Source organism: Anser anser (genome assembly GCF_964211835.1).
Source record: "Anser anser genome assembly, chromosome: 1".
Lineage (NCBI taxonomy): Eukaryota > Metazoa > Chordata > Aves > Anseriformes > Anatidae > Anser > Anser anser.
In genome coordinates this window covers 32,285,244-32,309,475 of record NC_139720.1, presented here as the reverse complement: position 1 = coordinate 32,309,475, position 24,232 = coordinate 32,285,244, and the positions used below count along the sequence as shown (strand labels likewise).

Below are 24,232 nucleotides of genomic sequence, written 5' to 3'. Positions count from 1 at the left end.
TTTAGCCTAACATTCAAGGGTACAATTACGATCCAGTGCTTGAGCACTGAAATGCAGCAATGTGGGATTAGAGAAAACAAAACAAAACAAAACCACCCCAAACCAAGTTGAAAGTGATTGACTACTTGAAACAATTTAGCAAAGGGCTGCAGTGGATTTAACAGGAGTTGTACTGGGTTTTTCTTTACTGGTACTTTTACATCAAAATCAAATGTTTCATTCATGCAGACAGTAATTTTAGGAAAATCTTATGACCACATTGTACATGATTTCAGGCTAGAAGATCACAATAGTTGGTTTTGGCCTGATAATCTTTAAATGCATTGCCCAGAACAATTTAGTAGTTTCTGTGCTCAAGCCAGAAAAACCTGGGAAAAAGAGCAGCGCAGGCAGCTATCTGTGCACGCCCTCAAGCTCTTTGGTCTCAGTGTGTCAGCAAGACTGGGGACAGTCTGGTTGCCCAGAAAGTGGCTTCAGTAGGCTTTCGGTTTAGGAAACTCTGCAAACTTTTCTGTAGCCACTGAGCTGCACAAATCCCAGATGAGATTCTCCTTCTCGCAGCATGCTGTGCAGCCAGGGTGAGTCCTTGCTCTAAGGAGGACTACTGAGCAAAGGTCAGTAAAAAGGAGAAGACAATACTGAAAAAGGAGAAGACAATATATGCAAATTGTTGTTGGTTAATTCAGTCGTCTAGCAGGGAAGAGTAAACATTATTCCTGACACTTCCATTTTTGATTAATGATGAATGGAATTGGCAGATGTTCAGCTGGCCACCAGATGGGGGCTGTTCAGTCCAACAAACAGAGTAGAAACAGTCTGGGTTTTGTAAAGCCAACACTGACAACAGCTCTGAAAAAATCTCTAGTTCATCCAAGCGATGTGCCAACTTTGACCTTAAAACAACTTAGCAGCTTAAGAATCGAGGTGGTACAACCAGTGAGACTGCTTATGGCAGGGAAGTGGGGTGTGGAGGGGCTGTAGGTGGTTTGTTTGCTAGAATTTCAGCAGCTTTTGCCACTGCAGGAGCCACAGCCTGTGTCTTTGATTTGGTGGGGTTGGACCTGTGTGGGACCTCATTCACCTGTTCGCTTGTCAGCCCTAAGGAGGAAGGAACATAAAGAAGACATCGAGGGGCAGCGAAGAGCATTTGCCCAGTGCTGGGGCTGGTGACGTCTGCCATGCAGATTTCGGAAGCCACCCCAGGCCTCTGGCTGTGGCAGTGGCGGTGGTGGTGACAGGGATGGTGGTGGTGTCCCCTCCGCAGGGACACGGGACGGGGTGGCGGGGCTCTGGCAGCCACAACCTGCGTGCTCAGCCCCGCGTCCCTCGTGGGTGCACCAGGAGCGGGGCTGCTGCTCGGGGCCTTCTCTTGCCACCATTTTAGACCGAGGAGCCCTCTTTGGCTACATGTGGCATTTGAAGGCCTGGTGGCCTATCAGGCTGGGATCGGTGACAGGGATCGGCTGTAGCCGGTGGGCTTTTGACGACATTAATTCTGCTCCGTCCCACCACAGCTCAGGGCACTGATGACCAGGCCATGGCCACACGTCTCCAGCTGCAGGGCATGGCGGGGGGCTGCTTTGGGCCAGGGACACCTCGCTAATAAACGACCTTTGCTAATGACTTCCCAAGGGAAACAAAGAGCAGTGGGGAAGGGGTTCATGGGGCTCTCATCTGTTGGCTTAGTGTGGAGCCTGCTTCTCAGAAGCACACGTGGAGACCCCAGCCCCCAGCAGTCAGAAAATGTCGCCAGAGCCGGAACAGCTTGGGCGTCACTGCCCCGGGACAAGGGCTGGGATGCCTCCTTCTCACTTGGGATGCCCTAAAAAGGCGGTGATAGAAAAAGCAGTGATAGCAAAGGCAGTGATAGATTGCCTTTTTTTTTTTTTTTTTTTTTTTTAAGTACACAACGTCGCAGAACAATCGTTTTTCCCGTTCTTATCAACCCCCAGCTCCCCCGGGCGCCTCACGGCGGTCCCGGGGCGGGGGGGGGCGGCGGGGCAGGGGCAGCCCCCGGGGCACACAATGCAGGGTGGGGTGGGAAATCTGTTTCCAGCAGAAGCACGGACAAAAGCGGGCTCGTTAAAAAACACATGTTCGCCGCCTCCCCGCCGCGGAAACCGAGCTCTGCCCGGCACCGGGGGCAGGGGTGTCCCCTCCTCCCGCAGCAGCCGGGGCTAGGGGGATGCCCCGCGGGGGGCCAGGGGCCGGAGCAGGGTGAGGGGCTCGGGGGGGGTGTTTTGGGGAGGAGGAGCCGCTCCGTGCCCGGCCCGCAGCCCCGGGGGAGGGGGCAGCGGGGCGGCGGCACAGGTATCTGCCGGCGGGCGGGCTGAGGAGGGGAAGGAGGAGCCCCCCCCGCCACCCCACCCCTCCTCTCCTCAGCGAGCTTGTGCCTGGCCGCTCCTCCGAGCCGCCCGGGGAGCCCCGCTGCAGCCCGAGGTGAGGAGCGGGGATGCTCTGGAGCGGGGGGCAGTGCTGGGGGGGGCAGGGGCCGGGGGCGCTGCGGGTTTCGTCCCCGGGTCCCCCCGGCGCTGCGGACCCGCTGGGGGGGGAGGCAGCCCTCCTCCGGGGGGCTCCGCCGCCTGCCCCCCCCCGTCCTGGCCGGAGGGGAGCGCCTGGGCTGAGGGGCGAGGGCGTGACAGGGCTATGCGCGGAATTTGGGCGTTACAGCCCCGGCCGGCCCCGTGGCTCCGCGAACACTTTTTTCTTGAAGTGTTTTCGCTGGAAGCCCCCGGCTCAAAGGAGGGCTGTGAGCCCTAACAAAGGCGGGTGTTGTTCGGGAGCCAACAGGTGACGGGGTGAAACCTGAGCGCCTGTGGAAGTCTGGCTGCTGTTTAAAATAGAATTATTAAAAAAAAAAAAAAAAATCAATGGGGGGGCTGTAAAAGGCTGGGATTCTGTCTCGCTGGGGCCGTGCAGGACGTTTTAGGGAGAAGGGGGGGATTCCCTGTGTGTCCCCCCCCCTGCCGTCGGGGGGCGTTGCACGGGGAGGGGGGCCCCAAAAGAAGCAGGTGGCTGTCACCCGCCGAGCCCTGCCGCGGCTGGGGCCGTGTGATACGTGTGATATGCATCTCGCATCCCCTCCGGCCCCGGTGACAAGCTTTCTAACAAAAAAAGTCGTTAACCAATTTGCCCCGCAGGACGCAGTGAGTCCGCAGGGGGTGGGCAAGGAGCTGCGCCCCCCCCCCCCACCTCCCCCCCGGCTGGCACAGCCGGACCCCTTCTGTCCGGTGTGGGGTCGTGGTGGAGAGTGACAGCGAGATGGAGACCCCTGGGCAAGGACAGCCTTGTCCCAGCAAGAGATGGGTCCCCTGGTACCTGAGGTATCTCCATGCAGCTTTTTGGGAGGTAGCATTTGAGCAGAACTGAGGCCCCGAGATGTTCTGCAGCCTACAAAAGCAAAACAAAACTGGCCGTGTGATGTAGATGTCATGGCACGAGTAGAAAGACCACCTTTCTCCCCTTCCCTTAGACAGCATTTATTTTCTCAGCTGTTGTTTATGTTCATCTGAATCCTCCTTAGGATGTAATCATTTTAAACGGCCTCGCTTTGAAGAAGGAGTGCAGTTGGGGGGCTGGGAGGAAGAACCCTGTAGGCTGGAAACGCAAAACCAAATTGCACTCGAGCAGGAGAGGAAGGAGGACTTCCAGAGGAGTAATTGCTGAAATAGTTGGGCAAATAGCTTGCTGTTAAGCCGCGCCGTTTTTAGAAACCTCGCTCTCAGCAACGCCACAATATTTGCAGCGCGGCCGTGTTGGTTTATGGTGTCGTGTCGGGCGGTTTATGGCTTGGTGTTAGCACTATGGTGACGTCTTTCTCTCAAAGTGAATGCTGTCCTTTGGGTTACCTCGGCTCGCTGGGATTTATCGACCTCGCTTTAAACGCTTCCAGTCACCTTGTGTGGGGAGGAGCACTCCCATGGCAAAGTCGCACCTCACAGTTTGAGCTCAGGTATCTTTTTCCTTTATTCTCTACCAGCCGTACTGTCAACCTGCCCTGTGTTGCAGGGAAAATGAGCCTATGGGTCTGTGGTTCTCTTCTCGTACTGCCCAAAATGAACGGGTAAAAGGTGACCCAGGCAGATCAATCTTCATGGAAAAGCTGCGCTGTCTCTCTCTTATCTGCTTTTGGAATTAGGCAGCTGTCTTGCCTTTACGTACCTTTGGTATGCCTGCAATCCGAACAGCACCCAGCACTGCTTCTTGCCATATAGAAGTAGCACATAGCCTTCGTGTTCAGAAATCCTCAGGAAAGTTAATGGGTCTACATCCGTTCAGATTTTATTTTGAACTTTGTTTTTCCTTGTCAGCTGGAGAAATTAAGCCAGCGGAGTTGATCTTCGATCCCACAGAGAGAGGCTCTCGAGCCTCGTTATGGACGCGATGGTGAGCGTTCGCTGTGGTGCGAACAGGCCGGGGTACGCCCAAGGGCTGGCAAGGCTCAGTGTCTCTCTCTGGTGGAATTTAATTTCGGGTTTGCTCCCCACGGCATGGCTGAGGTCACCTTGCCTACTAAAACGTTGACAGAGATGTTTCGTCTGGTGACTCCTTTCGTTCGTGGGTTTTCATGCAGGAGTTGGTGCTTGAAAAGCGGCTGCTTGATCAGCAAGGTTCCCATGACACAAAGCCGTAGGAATTGGGAGCATCAGCTCAGACTTGTTAGTGGCACGTGATCGTACACCGGCCATCTAAGTACCGCAGCAGGGAAATTGCGAGGCAGTGCATCTGCTGCTAGGATCATCTCAGCAGGGCATGGACTTCTCAGCCGTGCCCATCGTGATGATGGGTGGATTTTATTCTTCAGAGCTACTTGGGTATAGACAATGTGGGACACTGATGCTGACCCTGGCATCGCCGTCCTTCTGCAAATGTCAGCACTGTCGCTTTTTTCGCTAGCAGGGATTTCTTAGCTGTATCGCCGTATTGCCCTGTCCCTCCGCACCCCAGTTTCACACAAAGAGTGACAACGAGCATACTGATGGTTGACTTCACTCCCACCGGGATGCGGGCTGGGGAAGCAGTTGTGCATCACTGACTGCCCTATTATTTGTTTGTGAAGGAGGGGGGTCTAGTATGCAGCAGGATGTCTGCCTGCATTTTAAATATTGGATTGAGGATTGAGCTTTTAGAGGTTTGTTTTGTGATTCAACTCATACTTTGCTTTTTCAGTAGACAAACCAGGACTTCCTGTCACTTTTGTAGTAGTGAATAAGGCAACAGAAATCCTTTAATGTGACTGATCCACTAATACTGTCCCGTCACTGACAATGGATATTCGTACCCAGGGCTTTGGCTTCAGCTCGCTAACCAGCCACGAGTGATTGGCACCTCTTTGAAATGATTGAGTTGAAAGGTCAGCTTCTGAGCAGTAGAAGAGCAAAATGAGGGAAAGGTCTCCTAGGGTAAAGTCAAAGGTGTCAGTGGGAGCGCGATCTACCTGTCTCTGGTACTGTTAATATGCAAAATAACAAGTGTAGGGGTTTGGTTTTGCTCGCCGTCCTTGGCAGGGATTGTAACACGTGGTGATGCTAAGCTAAAAAGTTGTTTTGTGAATCTTCAGTTGTTCACCTAGACTAAGATTTCAGAAACTTGCCTGACATCTGACAAGCTCTGTAAGAAGTAGCCTGTTCCCAAAGGGCGGGTTTGCTTGCCCCATAAAATACCAGGTAAATGTTGTATTACAGTACAGCTACGCAGCGTAATCGTAGCGTGTTGGCATCCTAGCAGCACACCAAAAATAGCGCATACATCTTCAAACCGAGAGTTTTGGAGCGAAGTTAACAAGTTAATTTTTTTGAGCGCTGGCCCAGTGGAGCAGTTAAGTAATCCCACCTCGTTTTATTGGGCGTGGGAACGTACAGACATGCCGAAAGCAGGGGCAGATAGAACGCTTACTACCGACCGTCGTCATTTCTCCGAGCTTGTAACTTCACGTGCACGTGGCCGCTTTCTACTGAGCAGGTTTGGGTCTGCGTGATGCACCGGATACCCAGCGTGGCACTCTCAGGGGCCTCGTGTGAAGGAGGGGAAGCCCCCAGTGTGCAGGGAGCAGGATGCCTGGGTACCTGGTCTGGCGTTTTCCTTCCCCCTGCGGTCCAGCAGCAGCTTGTTCCCTCGGATACGGCGGAGATGACGTGGGACCCGCCTGGAGCTTTGAGGTTGCTCTCCCCTTTAGACCCAACAGCAAGGTTATATGTGGAGGGGATGAGGGTTTTCTGCAGCTGCCCAGCAGCTTGGATCTTGTGCTGCATCCGAATTTAAGTGGACAGATGGAGAAAACTGCCTGAAAGGGGGAAGGTGCAGCGCACGCGTAGCGTAGCATGAAGGCAAGCTTGCTTCCAAGCTCAGGTGTTCAGGATGTCTGTCCTGGCAGAGCACATCCTCTCTGGTTTTGGCAGTCTATATTTCACTGAAACTCCTGATCCGAATTTCCTAAGAACTCTTGTTTGAATTAATGTAAGATATTTATCTTAATAAGCATTTTACTGCAGAAAGCTGCGGATGTCGGTGAGAGCCTTCTTTGCCAGTTGTGACTCAAAATGATCCCACTGATATTAAGCTTTGTAGGCTTCATGAATCAACAGAAGCATCTCCCTGTAGGGTTTTAAATTAACAGAACAATCATGATGCATTTTACAGAGCCTAATCTGGCATAATTGGATTTCAGATATTTAACTGGACCAACACCCTTCCGCTCTGATACAGCTAAAACGAGGATCTCAGAGGAATCTAGCAGACATTCATTGCTTTATGCCTACCTTGTTAAAAACAGGATGCTACTTGCACAGCTGTCTTTCCCCACGGATTTCTTTAGTTTTTGACAAGCAGTTTTTGCGTCTTCTGTGTTACTAGATTATTAGTGTCTTCAGATAAGGCTCATCTCATGCATTTTATGAGCTTTTACTCCATAAGTCTTTCCTATTTATGTATACATATAATCTGTAATGTCAGACGAGCAGAAATGTAAAAAGGCGAGTGTTAATACCGAAACAGGTATCGGCTGCCAGGTGTGGTGATGTGTGTCTAGTTTGCTTTTTCTTGGGTAGGTATGTGGTGGTTTTTTTTGTTTTTGAGAACTCATTGGAATACTTCTGAATTGCTTGTAGCAAGTTGTAATGATGCTCCGATAATCTGTGTTCTGGCCAGCACAAGGAATACTAAACTGTTGTAAGACCACTTACGCTGATAATTAGTTGTTGCGTGTTAAAGTTTATTAAAGCTCTGTTAATCTCTTCTTCCAGATCAATTGCTTGATGAGCTGCAGCTGAAATATTTAACGCTTCACACTTATGCCCTTGGAGATGGAGCCCAAAGCTAACAACCTCGTTTTTGGGTGTCAGCGAAGCTCAACGTCTGATGATGACTCTGGCTGTGCCTTGGAAGAATATGCGTGGGTCCCCCCAGGCCTTAGACCAGAGCAGGTACTGACTGTGGTTCTGCGTTATTAAAATAAGCCCCATATAGACTGTCTAAGGGAGTGATAGCAAGTCTTATTGAATCCTTATAATTTAAAACTCAAATTCACCTAGAACCCTCCACCTCGTTTTGTTTCCCATTCCAATGAGGCTGCCTCAAGGGAACTTAATATCCTCAGCATCGAGAAGTTTATATTCCTCAGGATTTTTCAATAAATATGTGCCACAGAGGTATGTACTGTTGAGTCTAAAAGTAGCAGAGAAATCTGCTTTCTCTCTGAAGTAAGCTGTTAGGTTTAATTGAAGCCCGTGGCACGGTGCGATTTGTACAGGCGCAGTTAAGCAGTGACCATCTCTTTACATAATTGGGCATTTGACATCTAGAACGGGAACGCTGCTGCAGCATACATAATGAAGGTATTCTGTCACTGTGACAATTACTAACGTGTTTAACGCTTGTTTAAGTGGCGGTGTGCCTGCCATTTGTTCATGCCGGCATCTCTCCGGTGCCTTCCCTGCAGCCAACGCTTGTGGGCTGGTTGGGCTATTCCTCCCCCTCTCCCTTCTCTTCTTTATCCACTACATCACAATGCAGGGGAAATAAGTGAAATTGCTGATGAGAGAGAGCTGCTATAGGAGATCAAATCAAACCTATCGACGTATTCGTTTACCTGTTGTTATTGTAACTGTGCTGAAGCTGTGCATTCACCATCACCCAGAACTCGGGTGTCCCTGTTGAAGGGGCAGAGAGACTTCCTAGCACGTGCTGGAGGACGCAGAGCTGCTCCTGGCCAGCTGGCAAGTTACTGCAGTCCGTAGTTATGGAGGTGCAAAAGATGCATCCTTTCTGCTGTGCAGAGATTTTTCGTAGCTGTGAATAAAGTCGTGTCAGCGGGAATGGCAAATAACGGGCTATTTTTAGGGAAATTCTTTTTATTGCTTGCTTAAGCATATATATGAATCCCGATGAATCAGACCTTAAGGCAACCAGCAAGCTAATGTTCTGTCAGAACAATTAAGTAAATTCCATAAAATATCCCCATAATCAAGCTAGCTCAAACTCATTAAAGATTTCTTTTTTCGAAGAAGAATGACTTAATTTGAGAACAGGGCAATAAACCGAGAGAAGGGCATAAAGTGTCTTTCAGGCTTAACTTTGTACTGCGTGTCGTTATCTTTTCCTGCAGCTTCTTGAAGTGCAATCAGTACTAAGAGGACTTCTGATGTTTAAATTTTGGTTAAATGAAAGCCAAATAATGTTTCATACAACCTTTCCCATATAATTTTGATTGCTTCCTGACTGATTGCTGCCTCTTTTTCATCTGTCTCACACAGTAATAAGCTGTTGACCTAAGCATTATTTAAATCTGGATGGCAAGTAATATTTTTTGCCAATAGCCGGCTCTTATTTACCGCCCCAGGCCTCGTGACAAGCTGGAAACTGCATAGGAAAAACAATAAATCTGTAGCTGTTCCACAAAAATATTTTTTGCCACCGGGCTTTGTCATAGCGTTCATTACAGTTTTCCTGTCATAATTTTCTTCTGGGGGGAAAAAAAAAAAAAGAGGAGTGAAGATTGATAGGTGTGTACACCCAATATTGATTTCTTTATCAAAAACACGCAGCCCATGAAAATTTCATAGTTCATTTGCATCCGACTGAAATGTGCCTGGATCCAGCCTTCTCCCACGGGAAGGATGTTTCCACCTTCTTACCAAAGGCCACATGGAAGCAATGAAAGCTGATGCTTTGGGTGAACCTGATCAGCGGGGGGCTACAAAACAGCTTTTGTCTCAACAATGTGTAAAATGCACAGAGCGAATTAAATTTGTTTACACAGCGACTGTTTTCTGGAAAGCTTCGTGCCTTGTGTGGTAAATTGTAGAGGGAAACTTGGAATTTCAGCTGGGTTGTTGACCAGCCCTGAAGGGGGTGGGAATAATGAGAACATTAAATGTGCATAATTTACGATACCCCCTAATTGTCACTGCAAATTGCATTCCAGAAAAGCAATTCAGCAGCTTGGTGCTAGTTTTATCAGAGACGAGCCAGGTTTGCTGAGTTGGTTCATCTGGGCCTCGTATTTTCAGCACAAATCCTGTCACAGGTCTAATGTAGCATAGCCTCCTTCCTTCGTAAATGGGACTTGAGATAAAACAGCAGCCGAAGGTCGCGTGCGGTGCTCAGGTGATGTGTGTCTCCTGGTCTGACTTCACATGCTCCCGTGCAGGTACAGCTGTATTTTGCCTGCTTGCCGGAGGAAAAAGTCCCTTACGTGAACAGCCCTGGAGAGAAGCACAGAATTAAACAGCTCCTCTATCAGCTGCCACCCCACGATAACGAGGTAACTGGGGAGCCTGGGGGTGCACGGTCAGGGTTTAGGTCTCTCTCACCTCCTCTGCGTGAATTACCTACCTGCGTGTTTATTACAACCCTAAAACATGGCTTGTGCTGGCATCTGACCTGTGCGCCAGCCCGGCGCGTACACTGAGCCCATTGTCTAGCTCTGCGTTTCGCTGCTGTGCAGATAAGAGCTGTCTGGAAGGACACTGCTTTTTCTTGTCAGGAAGGTTGGTGTCACTGCAATAAACTTAACACAAGTTGCTTTTATAGTGTTTGCAGCCACCCACCAATTACCAGGAACCTACAAATTCCTGGGATTTCATTGTAGCACACAAAAAGGATGCTTTGTGATAGTAAAAGGTTTGCATCTCAGATATGCAGTGCAATTTGGAGCAGAAGTGGAAATAACAAACAAACTCTTTGTAAGAAAAGGGGGCGGGGGTGTCAATGCTTAAGATCTTGCGTACTGCAATATTTAGTTGCAGGCACTTTACCATAAATCTAAAGGACAGTGTTATGGACGAACCTCGGTTACGCTCCTTCCATTATTTTAAGACAGCAGCAGGTTTTGGTTTGGCTTTTTTAAAATGTTATTCCTTGTCTGGACAACGTTTTAGTTTGCAAAATCTCTGTCTATACTAGGTTTGTGTTGTGCCATATTAACTAAATATTAAGGTTGTAGAGAAGACTAGCTAGAGAAGTTCAATGATGATTGCCAGCATGCCTGAAAAAATTCTTGCATATTATGTGCTTGCTCGTTGCGATGTCATTTTAAAAGCTCAGTCTCTAAAGAAAGTTCTTCTGTGTTTTCACTGGAAGGTGAGATACTGCCAGTCTTTAAGCGAAGAAGAAAAGAAGGAGCTGCAGATGTTTAGTTCTCAGCGCAAAAAGGAGGCGCTCGGCCGAGGCACTATTAAACTCCTCTCGAGAGCAGTGATGCATGCAGTTTGCGAACAGGTAACGCTACTGGTGCCACAAGCCAAGCAGCGGTCTCACTAATATCTCAATACTAAATGTAGGCTTATTTCTGCCTATGCCTGAACATACATATATAAATAAATAAGATATAAATATATATAAATAGGATATTTGTGAAACTGCATATGAATAGAAAGAAGGTAGTGCTTGCTTAAGCAAAACAACCTTTAATACTAGCAATGAGCTGAATCTTTGACATATTTGCTACTGCTGTTGACTCACACTAAAATAAAGACACATGAAAAACAGGCATATGTTTCAAAACGTTATTAATTATAAACTTGTATTCACAAAAGTTTTGTTGATGCACAGAATTGTCTAGTCCAAGATTGAAAATATATATTTTTCCCTTCATGTCAAAATTTTGGAATAAAGCCTTCATGTTGGGTTTGGTGTTTTAATTTAGTTTAAATGCCAGAAGCTAGTTGTCTGTGATATGAAGTATGTCCGCTTTCTCTTTTTGTTCCCAGTGTGGTACAAAAGTAAATGGTGGAGAAGTTGCAGTTTTTGCCTCAAGAGCTGGCCCCGGTGTGTGCTGGCATCCATCGTGTTTTGTATGCTTCACGTGTAATGAGCTTCTCGTTGACCTTATCTACTTCTACCAAGATGGAAAAATTCACTGCGGCAGACACCATGCTGAACTTCTTAAGCCTCGATGTTCAGCCTGTGATGAGGTAAAATTTACATTTTACAGTCAAACCACCACCCGTCATTGTTCAGCTAACAAACTGCATCGCTTGCTTGGGCAGTTACTGAAGGCAGGTGCATTCCTTAAAGCAGTAATGACTGTGGTGCATAGATGTGTTGAAAGCTGAGAGGTGTTCCATTTCATGTCAAAACAGTGATACGACAAGCAATGTGATCAAATTTGGAAAACATGTACCTGTTTGTATTTAGAATTGAAACTTGTAGATTGAATTAGAACAAGAATCTGTACAAATATTCCAAAATATCATCATAACAGCAGCTTCTTTGTTGAGTTCTTACCTTCCTTTTTTTTTTTTTTTGCTTTAAAAAGTAGTTTTTTCTTCTTTCTTTGCTGTTTAAGAAAAGCTCAGAATGCCACAGTTGTCTTAGGCAATTGTTGTTTTATCTTTGTACTCAAAAGCCAGATAAACAAAACATTGGTGTGTTAGCTGCACAAATAGGATATTTTGTTTGTTCTAAGTCCTGAGGGGATGTTTTGTCCACTTAATTAAGAGTTCACTTTTCTCTCTGAAAAGATCATTTTTGCTGATGAGTGCACAGAAGCTGAGGGTCGCCACTGGCACATGAAACACTTCTGTTGCCTCGAGTGTGAGACGATCCTGGGAGGCCAGAGGTACATCATGAAGGACGGGCGACCGTTCTGCTGTAACTGTTTTGAATCTCTTTACGCGGAATACTGTGAGACCTGCGGGGAGCACATTGGTAAGTGTGTCCTTTTTAAGTATTAAACTTACATATTAAGGGAAAGACAAATTATGGGGAAAAAAAAAAAATCACATTCCAGAAGCGTGGATCCTGCCAGTAGTTTTTGAGGGAACCCAAAGCATTGCTTTTTCTCCCTTTCCAGGTGTTGACCATGCCCAGATGACCTACGATGGACAGCACTGGCATGCTACGGAGACTTGCTTTTCTTGTGCTCAGTGCAAGACCTCTTTGCTTGGCTGCCCTTTCCTTCCGAAGCAAGGGCAGATCTACTGCTCAAAAACCTGCAGCTTGGGTGAGGACGTTCACGCCTCCGACTCCTCGGATTCCGCGTTCCAGTCTGCTCGATCGAGAGACTCCAGGAGGAGCATTCGCATGGGCAAGAGCAGCCGCTCGGCTGACCAGTGCCGCCAGTCTCTCCTCCTGTCGCCAGCCCTCAACTACAAGTTTCCTGGTCTGTCAGGCAACGCCGATGATACCCTTTCTCGCAAGCTGGATGACTTAAGCCTTTCAAGGGAAGAGGCAAGCTTTGTTAATGAAGACTTCTGGAAAGGAAGAGTAGAGCAAGAAATGCCTGAGGACCCTGAAGAATGGGCTGAACACGAAGACTACATGACTCAGCTGCTTCTGAAGTTTGGTGATAAAAGCCTCTTCCAGCAACCCACTGAGGTAGACATTAGATCAAGCGAACACTGGATTTCTGACAGCATTGTCAAGAGCAAGTTGGACTTGAAAAAAAATAACCCAAGCCTAGCAAGTAAGAAGTATCAATCAGACATGTACTGGGCCCAGTCCCAGGACGGCCTGGGTGACTCCGCGTATGGCAGCCATCCGGGCCCTGCCAGCAGCAGGAAGATCCAGGAGCTAGACATGGAGCATGGGGCGTCGGGATACAAACACGACCAAACACCGTGGTACGGAGGTTCCCTGGAATGTTTGTCTGATCTGAAACAGCAAGAACAAAGCGTTCGAGACTCGATGGATTCTTTGGCTTTGTCCAACATAACAGGTAACGGGGGGAAATTGCATGGCTTTGATGGAGAGGTCAACCAAAGCATGGATGCTGTAGTACTTTGAACTAAGACTGTTCATATTTGTGATTCTTTTAAAAAGCTTTCACAGCAGGAGGTGCATGATATGCTTGATGTACTTTTATCAAGCACACAATTCTTCCATGACATAAACGTATGCTATTTAAATTTTCCTTTCCTTTTGAATTATTTTCTTTGCTTGTAACAACAACAAAAAACACAACAAAATGTAATGTTAAACAGAGTAAGAACAGTCTTGAACTGTGCATTTGTTACATACAAACCACAACTTCAAGCAAATTCTGTACCTTAAATACAAGAAGTTGCATTCTACACTAGGATCATATTAAAGATAATCCACAAAACACTGTAGATAGTTTCCTGATTTGCTTGTAAAAATATGTAGAAAATCTGAAAGGATGGCAGCCTTCTTAGCCTTAGGAAATGAGGTTTATGAGATTATCTTTCTCTGTTGACTGAAGAGAAACTGATAATCCACTTTTGTGAACCTCCTTGTCAAACGCGATTGAAATTAGCTGAAAGGATAAAAGTCAGATATGCAAGTGCATCTGTGTTGTGTGTTAACCTCCCATTCCTATTCCCTACCCCACAGAAAAACAAAACAACAAAAAAGCAGAGAATTAGCTAATAGGACAACTTTTAAAATGTGTCTCTATCTTCTCCATTCCTTTCCTTCTAGCACGAATTATTCTAGCTCCTTGCATAGCTCAGAAGCAGCCACGTGCTGCATTGCCCATGTGGTAAAGCAGGAACTGATGAGGGGAGCTTGGTTCAGGGGGTATGAGAGGAAGAGGAACCAGAAGTACTGCACCTGGGAGGGTCATAGGGCAGATGAAACCCTTGTTCTGGGAATGAACGGTCATTTGACACAAACCTGAAGTAAACCAGGCCAGCTTACTGTTGACATTTTGAGAGTAAAGATCCTTCTTTGAGAGGAAGCAATCCTGGCTTTCCTGTAGCAACAGCTGGAATATTGAACTTAGCCATACCAGAAGCACAGAATATTTTAGCTTTAAAAATGGCAAGCATGGATCGTAATTTAAAGTAATTCTTTTCTTAGTGGCTTGGCTTTATGTGTGTTTTAGCTGTTTAAATATTTTATAATTAAACTTTTTGCATTCTAATGTTAGCTACTTCTTAAATGTTTGAAGTAAAAAACAAAGCTATTGTCGTTATGTGAAGCTAGTCCTTTTGGTAATGGTTCCAAAGAGCAGAACTGGAGTGGCTGAGGCTGGCAGGCCCTGAGGAGCCCACCTGCCCCAGCCCCTGCCCAAGCAGGGACACCCAGAGCGGGCTGCCCAGGGCCACGTCCAGGGGGCTTTGGAAGATCCCCAAGGAGGAGACCCCACGGCCTCTCTGGGCAGCCTGTGCCAGGGCTCAGGCACCTCCCAGCACAGAAGTGCTGCCTGGTGCTCAGGGGGAGCCGCCTGTGCTCCAGTTTGTGCCCACTGCCTAACACTTCAAGGTCTGCTTTCATGAAAACGAATGTTTTTAACGTTTCATTGCAGTACCTCTCTCTCTTCAACGCACCTCTAATTCTCCTTTTCCTCCTTTCTCAACTCCCACCCCAGGGGCTTCAATGGATGGCGAAGGCAAGCCACGGACATCTCTCTATTCTTTGCAAACTTTCCAAGAACTGGAGGTAGAGGACTGTGAGAAGATGAGCAACATGGGAACTCTGAATTCTTCCATGCTCCACCGGAGCACAGAGTCCTTGAAGAGTCTGAGCTCAGAGTTGTGCCAGGAAAAAGCGTTACCAGAGGAGAAGCCAGTGCATATGCCTGTACTGAGAAGATCTAAATCCCAGTCTAGACCACAGCAAGTGAAGTTTTCAGATGATGTTATTGATAATGGCAGTTACGAGAATGTTGAAATTCGACAGCCTCCAATGAGTGAAAGGACTCGCAGGCGTGTTTACCATTTCGAAGAGCGTGGAAATCGGCCTTCTCACCATCGCAGAAGAAGTAGGAAATCTCGTTCAGATAACGCACTTAATTTGGCCACAGAAAGAAGATGCTCTCCAAAAGAGAGATTTCGTTATTACTCTCCTCAGGATCATGAAAAATTTATTCAAAACAAAAGCTCGCGTGAGTTTCGGGCATATATTCAAAACGCGGAGCTGTATGGCCAGTATGCCCATACGAGTTCTGATTATGCACTGCGGAATCAGGTGGTTGATAAATTTTTTGGATTATATGGTGACGAAGATGACTCCTGGTGTTCGACTTCATCCTCATCATCTGATTCTGAAGAGGAAGGGTATTTCCTGGGACAGCCCATTCCCCAGCCACGCTCGCTGAGATATCCATACTATACAGACGACCTTTCTAGTCCAACTACTGCGTTATCTAGTTCTCAGTTTGGACAAAGGACAACCAAATCAAAGAAGAAGAGGGGACACAAAGGGAAAAACTGCATCATTTCTTAATGTGCTTTAACAGTTGGGAAGACCAGTCAACTCTCTAGCTACAGTTGGAACCACATCTTTTTATATTAATAATTGTACTTAGGCAAGTTGCTGAGGTTTTTAACGCTTTGCCAGTGTAAATGATAACTGTACCAGAGTTTACATTGTAAAAGTAACATTCAGAAATGTCACTATGCCAAACGATGACCTGTTCAGATATTGCTAGGTTTACATACGTTTCAGCTGTCACAGTACTGTTATTGCAGTTCTTGATACAGACTTTGTGTAGACATTTATTTTATGCTCTCTATTCACCTATGTTCAGTTATCTGAGAGAGGGGAGTCAGCGAAGATCAATAAATAAAACTGTCAGTCTTGTACTGTAACTATGCCCACAAAGGGTGATCCTCAACTCTTCCTTCTTCTCTCCAATGAAAAGGTGACTCTAGGCTGTGTCCTTTCTTCACTGATAAAACTGATTCTCTTCCTTGAAGTTTCCCTACAAAAACTGGAAGGTGTTTTTTTTTTAAAATTTGGGAAAATGCTGCTTTTCCAAAGAGTCCACTATTAAGGAGGCAAAAATCAGAATACGGGAGCTGAAATGCTTGAGGCCTTGATATATCTTAAAGCAGCACTAAACGGTTTACACACTTAAATTTCATGTTTTTCCTTCTATTTTTTATTTTTTTGAAATAACTCCATCCTGTGTAAGTTGTTTTTTGTGCCTGTCTAAAGGAAGGTATTAATCCAGCTTTTGGAACTGGACCTGACTGCCAGTGAGTACAATGAGTAGTGATGGTTTTTATGTCATTTCCTCCACTCCACTGCATTGAAAGAGAAAGGTACAAATGCTGGAATCCTTTGCTCAGGCACGTAACCCCATTTAAGTCAATGAATCTACTTACATAACAAATACTTTCGTAAGGGCTTAAAGGATTAGGCTCCAGAATTGTGTCTTTTCAGATGTATTATCCAGGTTTTAAAATGTATTAGTTGCAATTCTAAATCAAAAAATAATGATATTTATAACGTAGTATTTCATAGGCTTAAATGTATTCATAATTTAACAGTGCAAATACTAATGTACATATTGTACAGTTAAAATTTTAAAAGCTGAATATTTTTATATCCCTGAATTTGAAGAAGTTTGTTACAATATCAAACTAGATTTGTTAGGGGTTTAACAGCAGCATTATGGATGAAATATTGCTTGTATTTTAGTCAGGGGGTTTAAAAATATTGAAAGATGTTTAGTGCAGAACAGCTTAATTTTGTCTACTAGGTATTGAAAGCTCTGTATGCATGGTGGGGCTATGTAAATACTCTCTAAACTATGGCCCTCTTAATCTTGCAAGTGTTATTTATGGGTCAAGCAAAATGTAAACTATATAAATGTAAAAAAATCACACAAGCCTGGAATATATCAGTACAACAAATATGCAACTCCTGTGGATGTGGATTTCTTTCTTATTATTCCCAACCTTTCCCCAAAACCCTTCCTCGTGTTCACCTACAGCAAGGCAGAGAGATGTGAGGTGGTTCTAGAAGGCAAGGGGGCCTAGCACGTAATCGAGTTGCCTTGAACTCAGATGGAGAGCAGGAGGTATTTCAAATTAAAATAAGCTTCTATCAGTGTTTTAAGTGATTCTGCCCTTTAGGGCAGAATGTTTTTACTGGAATTAATGCGGACAGCTGCCTCTTGAAATAGTAAATGCTAAAACCGTAGTTTTCATCATCTGAACAACGGTAACTGATGAAGTAACAGGTACTTCTTACAAGTTAAAAAAAAACAAACAAAAAGCCTGACCAAATGAACTGTTTGTCATTTCTGAGGACATAACTTTTTGAAATACAAAGTAGCCAGACCTAAGGGAGGGAAGATAGATGGGTAGTGCTCACACCAAATAAAAGGAAGCTATTGCTAAGGCCAAGTCAAAATAGCAGTTACTGGCTGATATTTTCAGGGTAAAATAAGCAAGAGATCCTTTACTCCCAGAGGTGGTATTCACCATATAAGTCACTTTTCTAGTACAAACAAGTCTTGTGTACATGAAAGCTGATCAAAGCAATATCATGCAGCATCGTATGGGCCAATGGGCGGCGTGTGGGCTGCTTCCAGCTGGCCGGCTGCCCTGGTGGCTCAGGCGGTATTTGCTTTCCTAGCAGCTAAATGCCTCCTGTGCTTAACAGTCCAACAGCCAGACTGCGAGGACTGAGAAGGCTTGAGAAGAGAAACTGCCTTGTTGATGCTTTGCCCAGGATACTCGAACAGCGATTGGGACTTTCCGTTCATAACTGCATCTCCAAGTACAGGGAACCAGGACTCTGAAAGGATGTGCTCTGCTGCTACTGCTGGGGCCCATTTGGAGCAAGTGCCTCATGCAGATATGTCCCCACCACTCCTCCTCCTGATCCTACACCATCTAAGGATGCAGCACACGCTCTCTCCCAAAGTGCAAAGGCTTATGGAGTGTTAGATGATAAACATTTTTCCGTAGATTGTTGAATAGTTGTTTAAAAAAAACCAAAAAGTTAACGAGCAGCAACCACAGCCCTAGTACTCTTTATAAGCTATACTCAGAGCATCAACTTGCACAGTACCTCCTCTAAACCTCCAAATAAGTGAGCTGAAAGATGACTCTCTTCCCCTTCCCCTTAGTAAAACAAACAAACAAACCAGGGATAACTTTGGACTAAAGGTTTCATTACTAGAGCAGGGGAAACGCTGCTCTCGCAAAGGCTCCTGGTACTTTACAATGAGTGATGTAACTAATGACACTTCACCCCTTCCCACCACTTTTTTTTTATTGTTATTATTTTTCATCTAGAAGCTTTGGAAGTGGATAGAGGCCTTTTCTTGGGCTCAGCTTTACTCAAAAAAAAATGTAGAGGCACATTTGTCTGTACAAGAGAGTACGTGTGCGGGGGGAGCGGGGTGAAATAAACCTTTGTTTGTATTATGCAGTGCTGCTCTTTTGCTAAACAAACAGCAGCGATTCTTTCCAGCCCAAGGCAAGAGCTGTGAACTCTTCTCCCTCGTGAGCACACCTCGTCAGGGAAGGGAAGGCTGCACAGTACGGTGCCCAGGGCAGCAGTGCTCCTGCGTGGTTACCTTCCCCTGGGTGAGCAGCTTCTTCAGAGCTCGTTCAGCCCTCTCTGCTTTGAGGCACAAAGCTCTCCCTTGCCTCTCCTAGGCTGCAGGACCACAAGTAATTAAGAACACAAGAAACATTTAGAAAGCTGCGTTTTGCTGAGGAACTGAACATTGAGAGACATTCCTGAAAGAATAACAGGTGCTTGCACCCACGCTTAATGAAACGGGTTAGCTTTTTGTAATTCCATCCACTTGAAATATTACTCACTAAGTTGAAGATGGCTATACAACTTTTTAGGTTTTTCAGCTTAACATAAAAAACTTCTATTTCATTATTTTTAAACACTTCTTTTGATAAACGTTTCTAATCCATTCTTCCAGCTTAATAAAAGAAAGGGGTATGGGCTATAGCGTCTGCTACTTGCACTAGACACCGGTACAGTTGCCAAAACTGTAAGTTCTGCTTTGTGTTACTAGAAGGGGTGCAATATTCCAAGTGGAGCTCACACCTTCACAATGGATGGTGAGAAATGCTAGGGCCATACATTACCCTCATCCCCACCAAAAGAGGAAATCCTGCACAAAAAGCACGGTCACAAGGAAGCAGTTCTAATACGTGGGGGCATTAACTCCTTTTCTATCTGTAGTGATGCATTGCTGATCTTCACCCTAACAGCTTAAGTTGCCACCCAAAGCTGCCAACTCACCACTGAGATTGTGTTATCGGCTGAGGCTGGAGCAATGTCCACACTTCATTCCTTCCATTTCCTCTTCCCCTTTTATTCTTTAAAGGGCATCTGCACACTGATGGCTGCTAGGAGTATGTTTTGTTTTCAGCAGCTCCTAATGTGACAAAGAAAAATTCTTCCAGCACAGCATCCGGTTCCTTCCACCAGTGGTTTTCCTGCCCCTTTCCAGCAGCCTCGCTGAGGCTGTACACAAGACCAAGGACAACTTTTACACTGCTATAAAATGAAATTCAAAGCATACATTTCTACAGGAAGCAAGAGTAAAAGCCATGTATCTTGCTCAAGTTAAGTGGCGTAACGTTTTACTTACATCAACATAAAGCGTACATCACAAAAGGTTAGACATGAGCATTCAACATAATGACAAGTATTAAACAGGGGAAAAACAGTTACTCATCACTAACGAATGTGAATTAAACCTTTCATAGAAATAGCATTTATAAAAAAAAATCAAGAGTCTCCTTAGTTTATGAGTAAAATTTAATCCATTAAAAAAATAATATGCTAGGGACAACCTAAATAACTTACTGACCTATCAGCTAATCACAAAAACACAGGAGTATTGGGGGCTTAGGTGTCACTTTATAGAAAAGCACTCAAAAAATCAGACACTTTTAGAAACCTGACTAAATTTCACTAGGAGAACAAAGGAGACTCCTAACACAATGCACAATAACAACAAACTTTTTAAATCAAAAATATATTAATCATGATTTCAGTATTTTTTTTCTTTAGTGTTTCTACCCCAAAGCAGAAACCGCGATGTAACACCCTGAAGACTGACCTGTCCACAGGCAAGCAGCAAAGCCCTGACGGTTACATTCCTGTCTCAGAAGCATAATGTAAATTTGCCTGTGGTTTCACGACTGCTCCTGGCAAGCCAGGCTGTTGCCAAAAGGGGTGGGTCAGGTCTAGCTACCGCACCGCGACAGGTTGCCTTTCCTCCCCCTCTGCCACCTCCAATTAGCATCCGGGAGGCTCGGTGAGCCTTCTCCACTGGCTGCACAGCCCACACAACCCAGCTCCCAACGAGGTAAGCTGCAGGTCATCCCCTTTGAGCAAGGTGAACTCTTCAGAAACCCAACAAAAGCCAATTGCAAAACCACACCCACCTGACATTAAAACTAATCAGGCATCTCAGGAATCTGATGTAACATATATATATTTAACGCACCGTATCAAGATTTGCATGTGTAAGATGCTGTGATATGTACAACGCCTTGTACATGCAAAATCCTTGCCATTTTGTTTACTTTCTTGCAAAGCATTCCTCTGAAACCTTAGAAGCTACTTGATAAGGGGCTGAATTCGGTGACTTTTTCATTTAATACCGTGCACTTCAGAAACGGTGAGCTTTAGTCGCTTGTCCTGTTACAGAGTTTCAAGTTTCTAAATACAAATGTATACAAAACACTCATGTTTACCTCTTTGTGATTATGATTCAAGTTCTCCCTTTCTCCAAACATCCATAAAAAAACAGTATCTCATTAAATGAACACAAATCAACAGTCAGGATACCACCAATGAATCCTAAATTATGTTTCACCTCTAAAAAGTCATCACATAGCACTGGCAGCTTCTTGACTCTAACTCAACAATTTTTCCCCAGCTACGAGTAACTATCAGGTCAAAAATGGCTGCAGACATTACCCAGGATCATTTGGGTTTGAAACGACGATCAATTTGGGGCCTATTTAGAGTTCAACTTCACATTATACCTGATCTGAAGCAACTTGGAGTTACTAAATAAAGAGACGGTCCATGCCCCACCTTGCCATCCCAAATTCCTGCCCCTTCTTGTTGATTACAGAGACTCATAATTGTTAAAACTGATGCACAAAAAGTGGTGAGAAGGCATAAAGGAGAAAAGGGCAAAAGAGGAGACCTTCCCTTGCTCAGTGTCTGCCTGCAGTTACACTCTGTAAGGTATAGTCAGAAAAAAAAAAAAAGAAAAAAGAAAACAGAAAACATTTAATTGCAAATACTAACAGAAAAATTGAATTAATTCTACATAATACTGCTTACTAGTAATGGCTCATGATATGGAAAACACCAAAATATAAAAGGCATTTGCAGAACCTGCAAGTAGAACAAAAATACATCACTTCTTGCATCAAGCAGGCAGAGTTTCTCTGGCAGCCAAAGACCAGGAACAACCCTTGGTGCAATTTTACAGAATGAATTTGAAGTTCAAAATTAAACTATAATAAATAACTTAAATCATAGCTGGGAGCGATTTTGCAAGTCTTCCCTTCCTATTGTATATAGGAAACCAGGACACATTTCTGCGTAAGTTGAGGAACGAAGAACTGCTTCATATTATTTTAATAAAAAATGTTGTTTTGTAGTTACACTTACAAACATCAAAATAGCAGTGTACATACGTAAGACTGAACAGTTTTTCCTCGGTAACTGTGTAAAGGTTTGAAAAATAGTTTGTCACTTTATGATGTTTTTGAAGAGAACATCCTTTTCAAAGGCATTTACGTCAACAAGTACAGGTAGGAAGAATACAACTGTGGAGACCGCGCTGCACAAGGTACAGCTGTCTTAGATGGTAAGAAGAAGCACGGGCCTTGGGTTGAAATCTCCAGCTGGAACTCCTCTTTCCCCGCAAAAAGCAGATTTATGTATTACAGCCTACAAAACGCAGAGATCTAAAACTGTATTTCCGTCCTTAGTAGGGGCCATCTTTGAAAGATTCTGATAACTCCTGGTTGGCGGCATCATACTGGGCAATGAAATGTTTGAGTTCTTCAATGCATCGCTCACCTATCTCGTGCAGATTCTGCCGCAGAGCAAACTGAATGGACTTCTCTAACGATGGATCTTTATCAATTAACATCTTCACTACCATGCCAAAGGTTTCACAGTCTTGTCTGTAGATCTAGGAAGAACACATTTTAGAAAACAATTAAACATGAGACACTGTATGTTAGCACACCAACAGCCTTCATTGAGTTAGGAGCCACCGCAGAGCCAAAACCAAACAAAGAATATTGGATTAACTGAGTTCCAGCTGTAAGAGATACCTGCCTTTTCGTCTCTTCTGACTGGCTTTAATACAAATATAACTAGTTCAGAACTATCTGAATACAAGAAATAACTCTTATCGGAAGAAATGCCAGAAAACGAGAGCAAGTTTCTCTTGCAGCAGTATTTAATACACAATGGCAGAGTAAGGTGCAAATGCTAAAACAGATTTTGTAAAATGATATGTAAAATGAATTTAACTGTGGCGTGCATAGCAATCTCAAGCTCTGTACAATAGTAACTGAGCTTGCAATCTTTCATAATTCTTTAAATACAAGTCACGTTTAAATATTTTCACCAAATTACGTTTGTTTGTTGGATATCATTTTCTCACAGTCCTTGACAATCATAACTTTAAATAGTTCGACTGCACTGGTGATTCAACTGTTAAGGATAAAAGAAACCTTGGTAGGAGTCTTCCAATTTTTTTTTTCCAAATTCCAGCTGGGGTTGGCTATTAATCTAAACACCACCAAAAAAGGAACACGTCAAAGCCTTCCAACTGCTAGAGGAAGATTGTTTTCATAACATTTTGCTTTCTTTAACCAATTTCCTTTTAAAAGATACCATGGATTTCTGCATGAAGACAAGTCAGTTGTATATCTGTACATTTTTTGGAGGAAAAAAACTAAGGTTTTAATATTTCTCAAAGTATGCCTATCTTTTAATATTGTTAGAACTTTTGTCAGATATGTGACCCTTTCTACCCACATTTATCTACATTGTGGACACATATGATACAACTGTATATGCACATTTCCCTAAATTTAAAAAAAAAAAAAAAGGAAAGAGGATGAAAAAACACCCAACCAAATCCCTCCAACCACCACAATATTATTTTTTTTCATATTGACTAGTCATTGGCACCCAGGCATATTCATGTCAGAGAAGCAGGAAAAATACAGACATTCTTCACACAAATTCTATTTACTACTCTCAGAAACACAATGATTTAACATAACACAATTAATAAAGATTGTTATCAGACGTTTGGTAGTATATTCTATGATTCAATAACAGTTCAAAACCAGACCTATTTTTCAAACACTGGTTAGCAAATAAAGGAAAACCTTTTAGGAGAAACTTATTTTAAGAGATATTGTGAAGTCAAAAAGACAAGTGCAATCCAAAACTAATTGGAGCAAAACATTTCAAATGAGGGAACAGTGGGAAAAGGTGTTTTTTTCAGAGACTGGGTTTGTTTCCTGCTTCGTATGCTTAGTTCTCTGGTAGCAAACATCAGTAAGGAACAAAGCCTCTTGCAAAGATCATTTTCTACAGCAAGTGAAATATGGCGCTTGCTAAGAGAAACTCAAAACAGAGCAAATTTTAGTTCTTTTTTTTCTGACTCCTTTCAAGGAAAAAGCTCAGGGAGAATTGCTGTGCAATTAGCCATATGACAGACAGATGGTATTGCATTTTGGGTAACTCAGGCTTTTCAAGCACTTATAGCAGGCTTGCTATCACCTTCACAGAATGATTTTTGAAAGCTTTTATTTTTTTTTGTCCCCAGTGCCATTATATTTTGGGGGAAATGGTTCAAAAAGGTAGTTTGGGTTGTTGTTTTTGTTTTTCTTATTGCATGTCTATTTGTCCTATTTTATCATCTTTCAACGTTCAGACCAAGGATGCGTGAATGGCCTTCCACAGGTAAACTGACCTGGTAACAGGCAGCCTTCACAGTCCACTGTGCAACACCAACACAAGTGGAAACCCAACAGTAATAGAGGGCACAGGTGTGTTGCCCTCT

The 24,232-nt window shown here is 44.4% G+C and overlaps 2 protein-coding genes across 10 annotated transcripts in view; one reads left to right on the top strand and one right to left on the bottom strand.

Moving 5' to 3' along the window:
• The window catches only part of PRICKLE1 (prickle planar cell polarity protein 1), a 65,143-nt gene extending 48,086 nt beyond the window's left edge, over positions 1-17,057 (top strand). For 3 of the 4 annotated variants that reach the window (XM_083801531.1, XM_083801530.1, XM_083801529.1), the window contains exons 2-8: positions 7,242-7,421; positions 9,647-9,760; positions 10,579-10,716; positions 11,208-11,411; positions 11,961-12,147; positions 12,293-13,156; positions 14,771-17,057. In XM_083801531.1, the coding sequence (XP_083657657.1) occupies positions 7,290-7,421; positions 9,647-9,760; positions 10,579-10,716; positions 11,208-11,411; positions 11,961-12,147; positions 12,293-13,156; positions 14,771-15,627 (2,496 nt within the window). In that variant the 5' untranslated portion in view covers positions 7,242-7,289 and the 3' untranslated portion in view covers positions 15,628-17,057. Of the gene's footprint in view, positions 1-2,058; positions 2,440-7,241; positions 7,422-9,646; positions 9,761-10,578; positions 10,717-11,207; positions 11,412-11,960; positions 12,148-12,292; positions 13,157-14,770 lie in introns of those variants that run through there. The other variant, XM_083801532.1, reaches the window with a different exon arrangement.
• Positions 17,058-19,911: 2,854 nt separating this feature from the next.
• PPHLN1 (periphilin 1) overlaps positions 19,912-24,232 on the bottom strand; it is a 71,989-nt gene continuing 67,668 nt past the window's right edge. For all 6 annotated transcript variants that reach the window (XM_083801571.1, XM_083801570.1, XM_083801569.1 and 3 more), the window contains one exon: positions 19,912-22,336. In XM_083801571.1, coding sequence (XP_083657697.1) covers positions 22,127-22,336 — 210 coding nt within the window. In that variant the 3' untranslated portion in view covers positions 19,912-22,126. The remainder of the gene's footprint in view (positions 22,337-24,232) is intronic.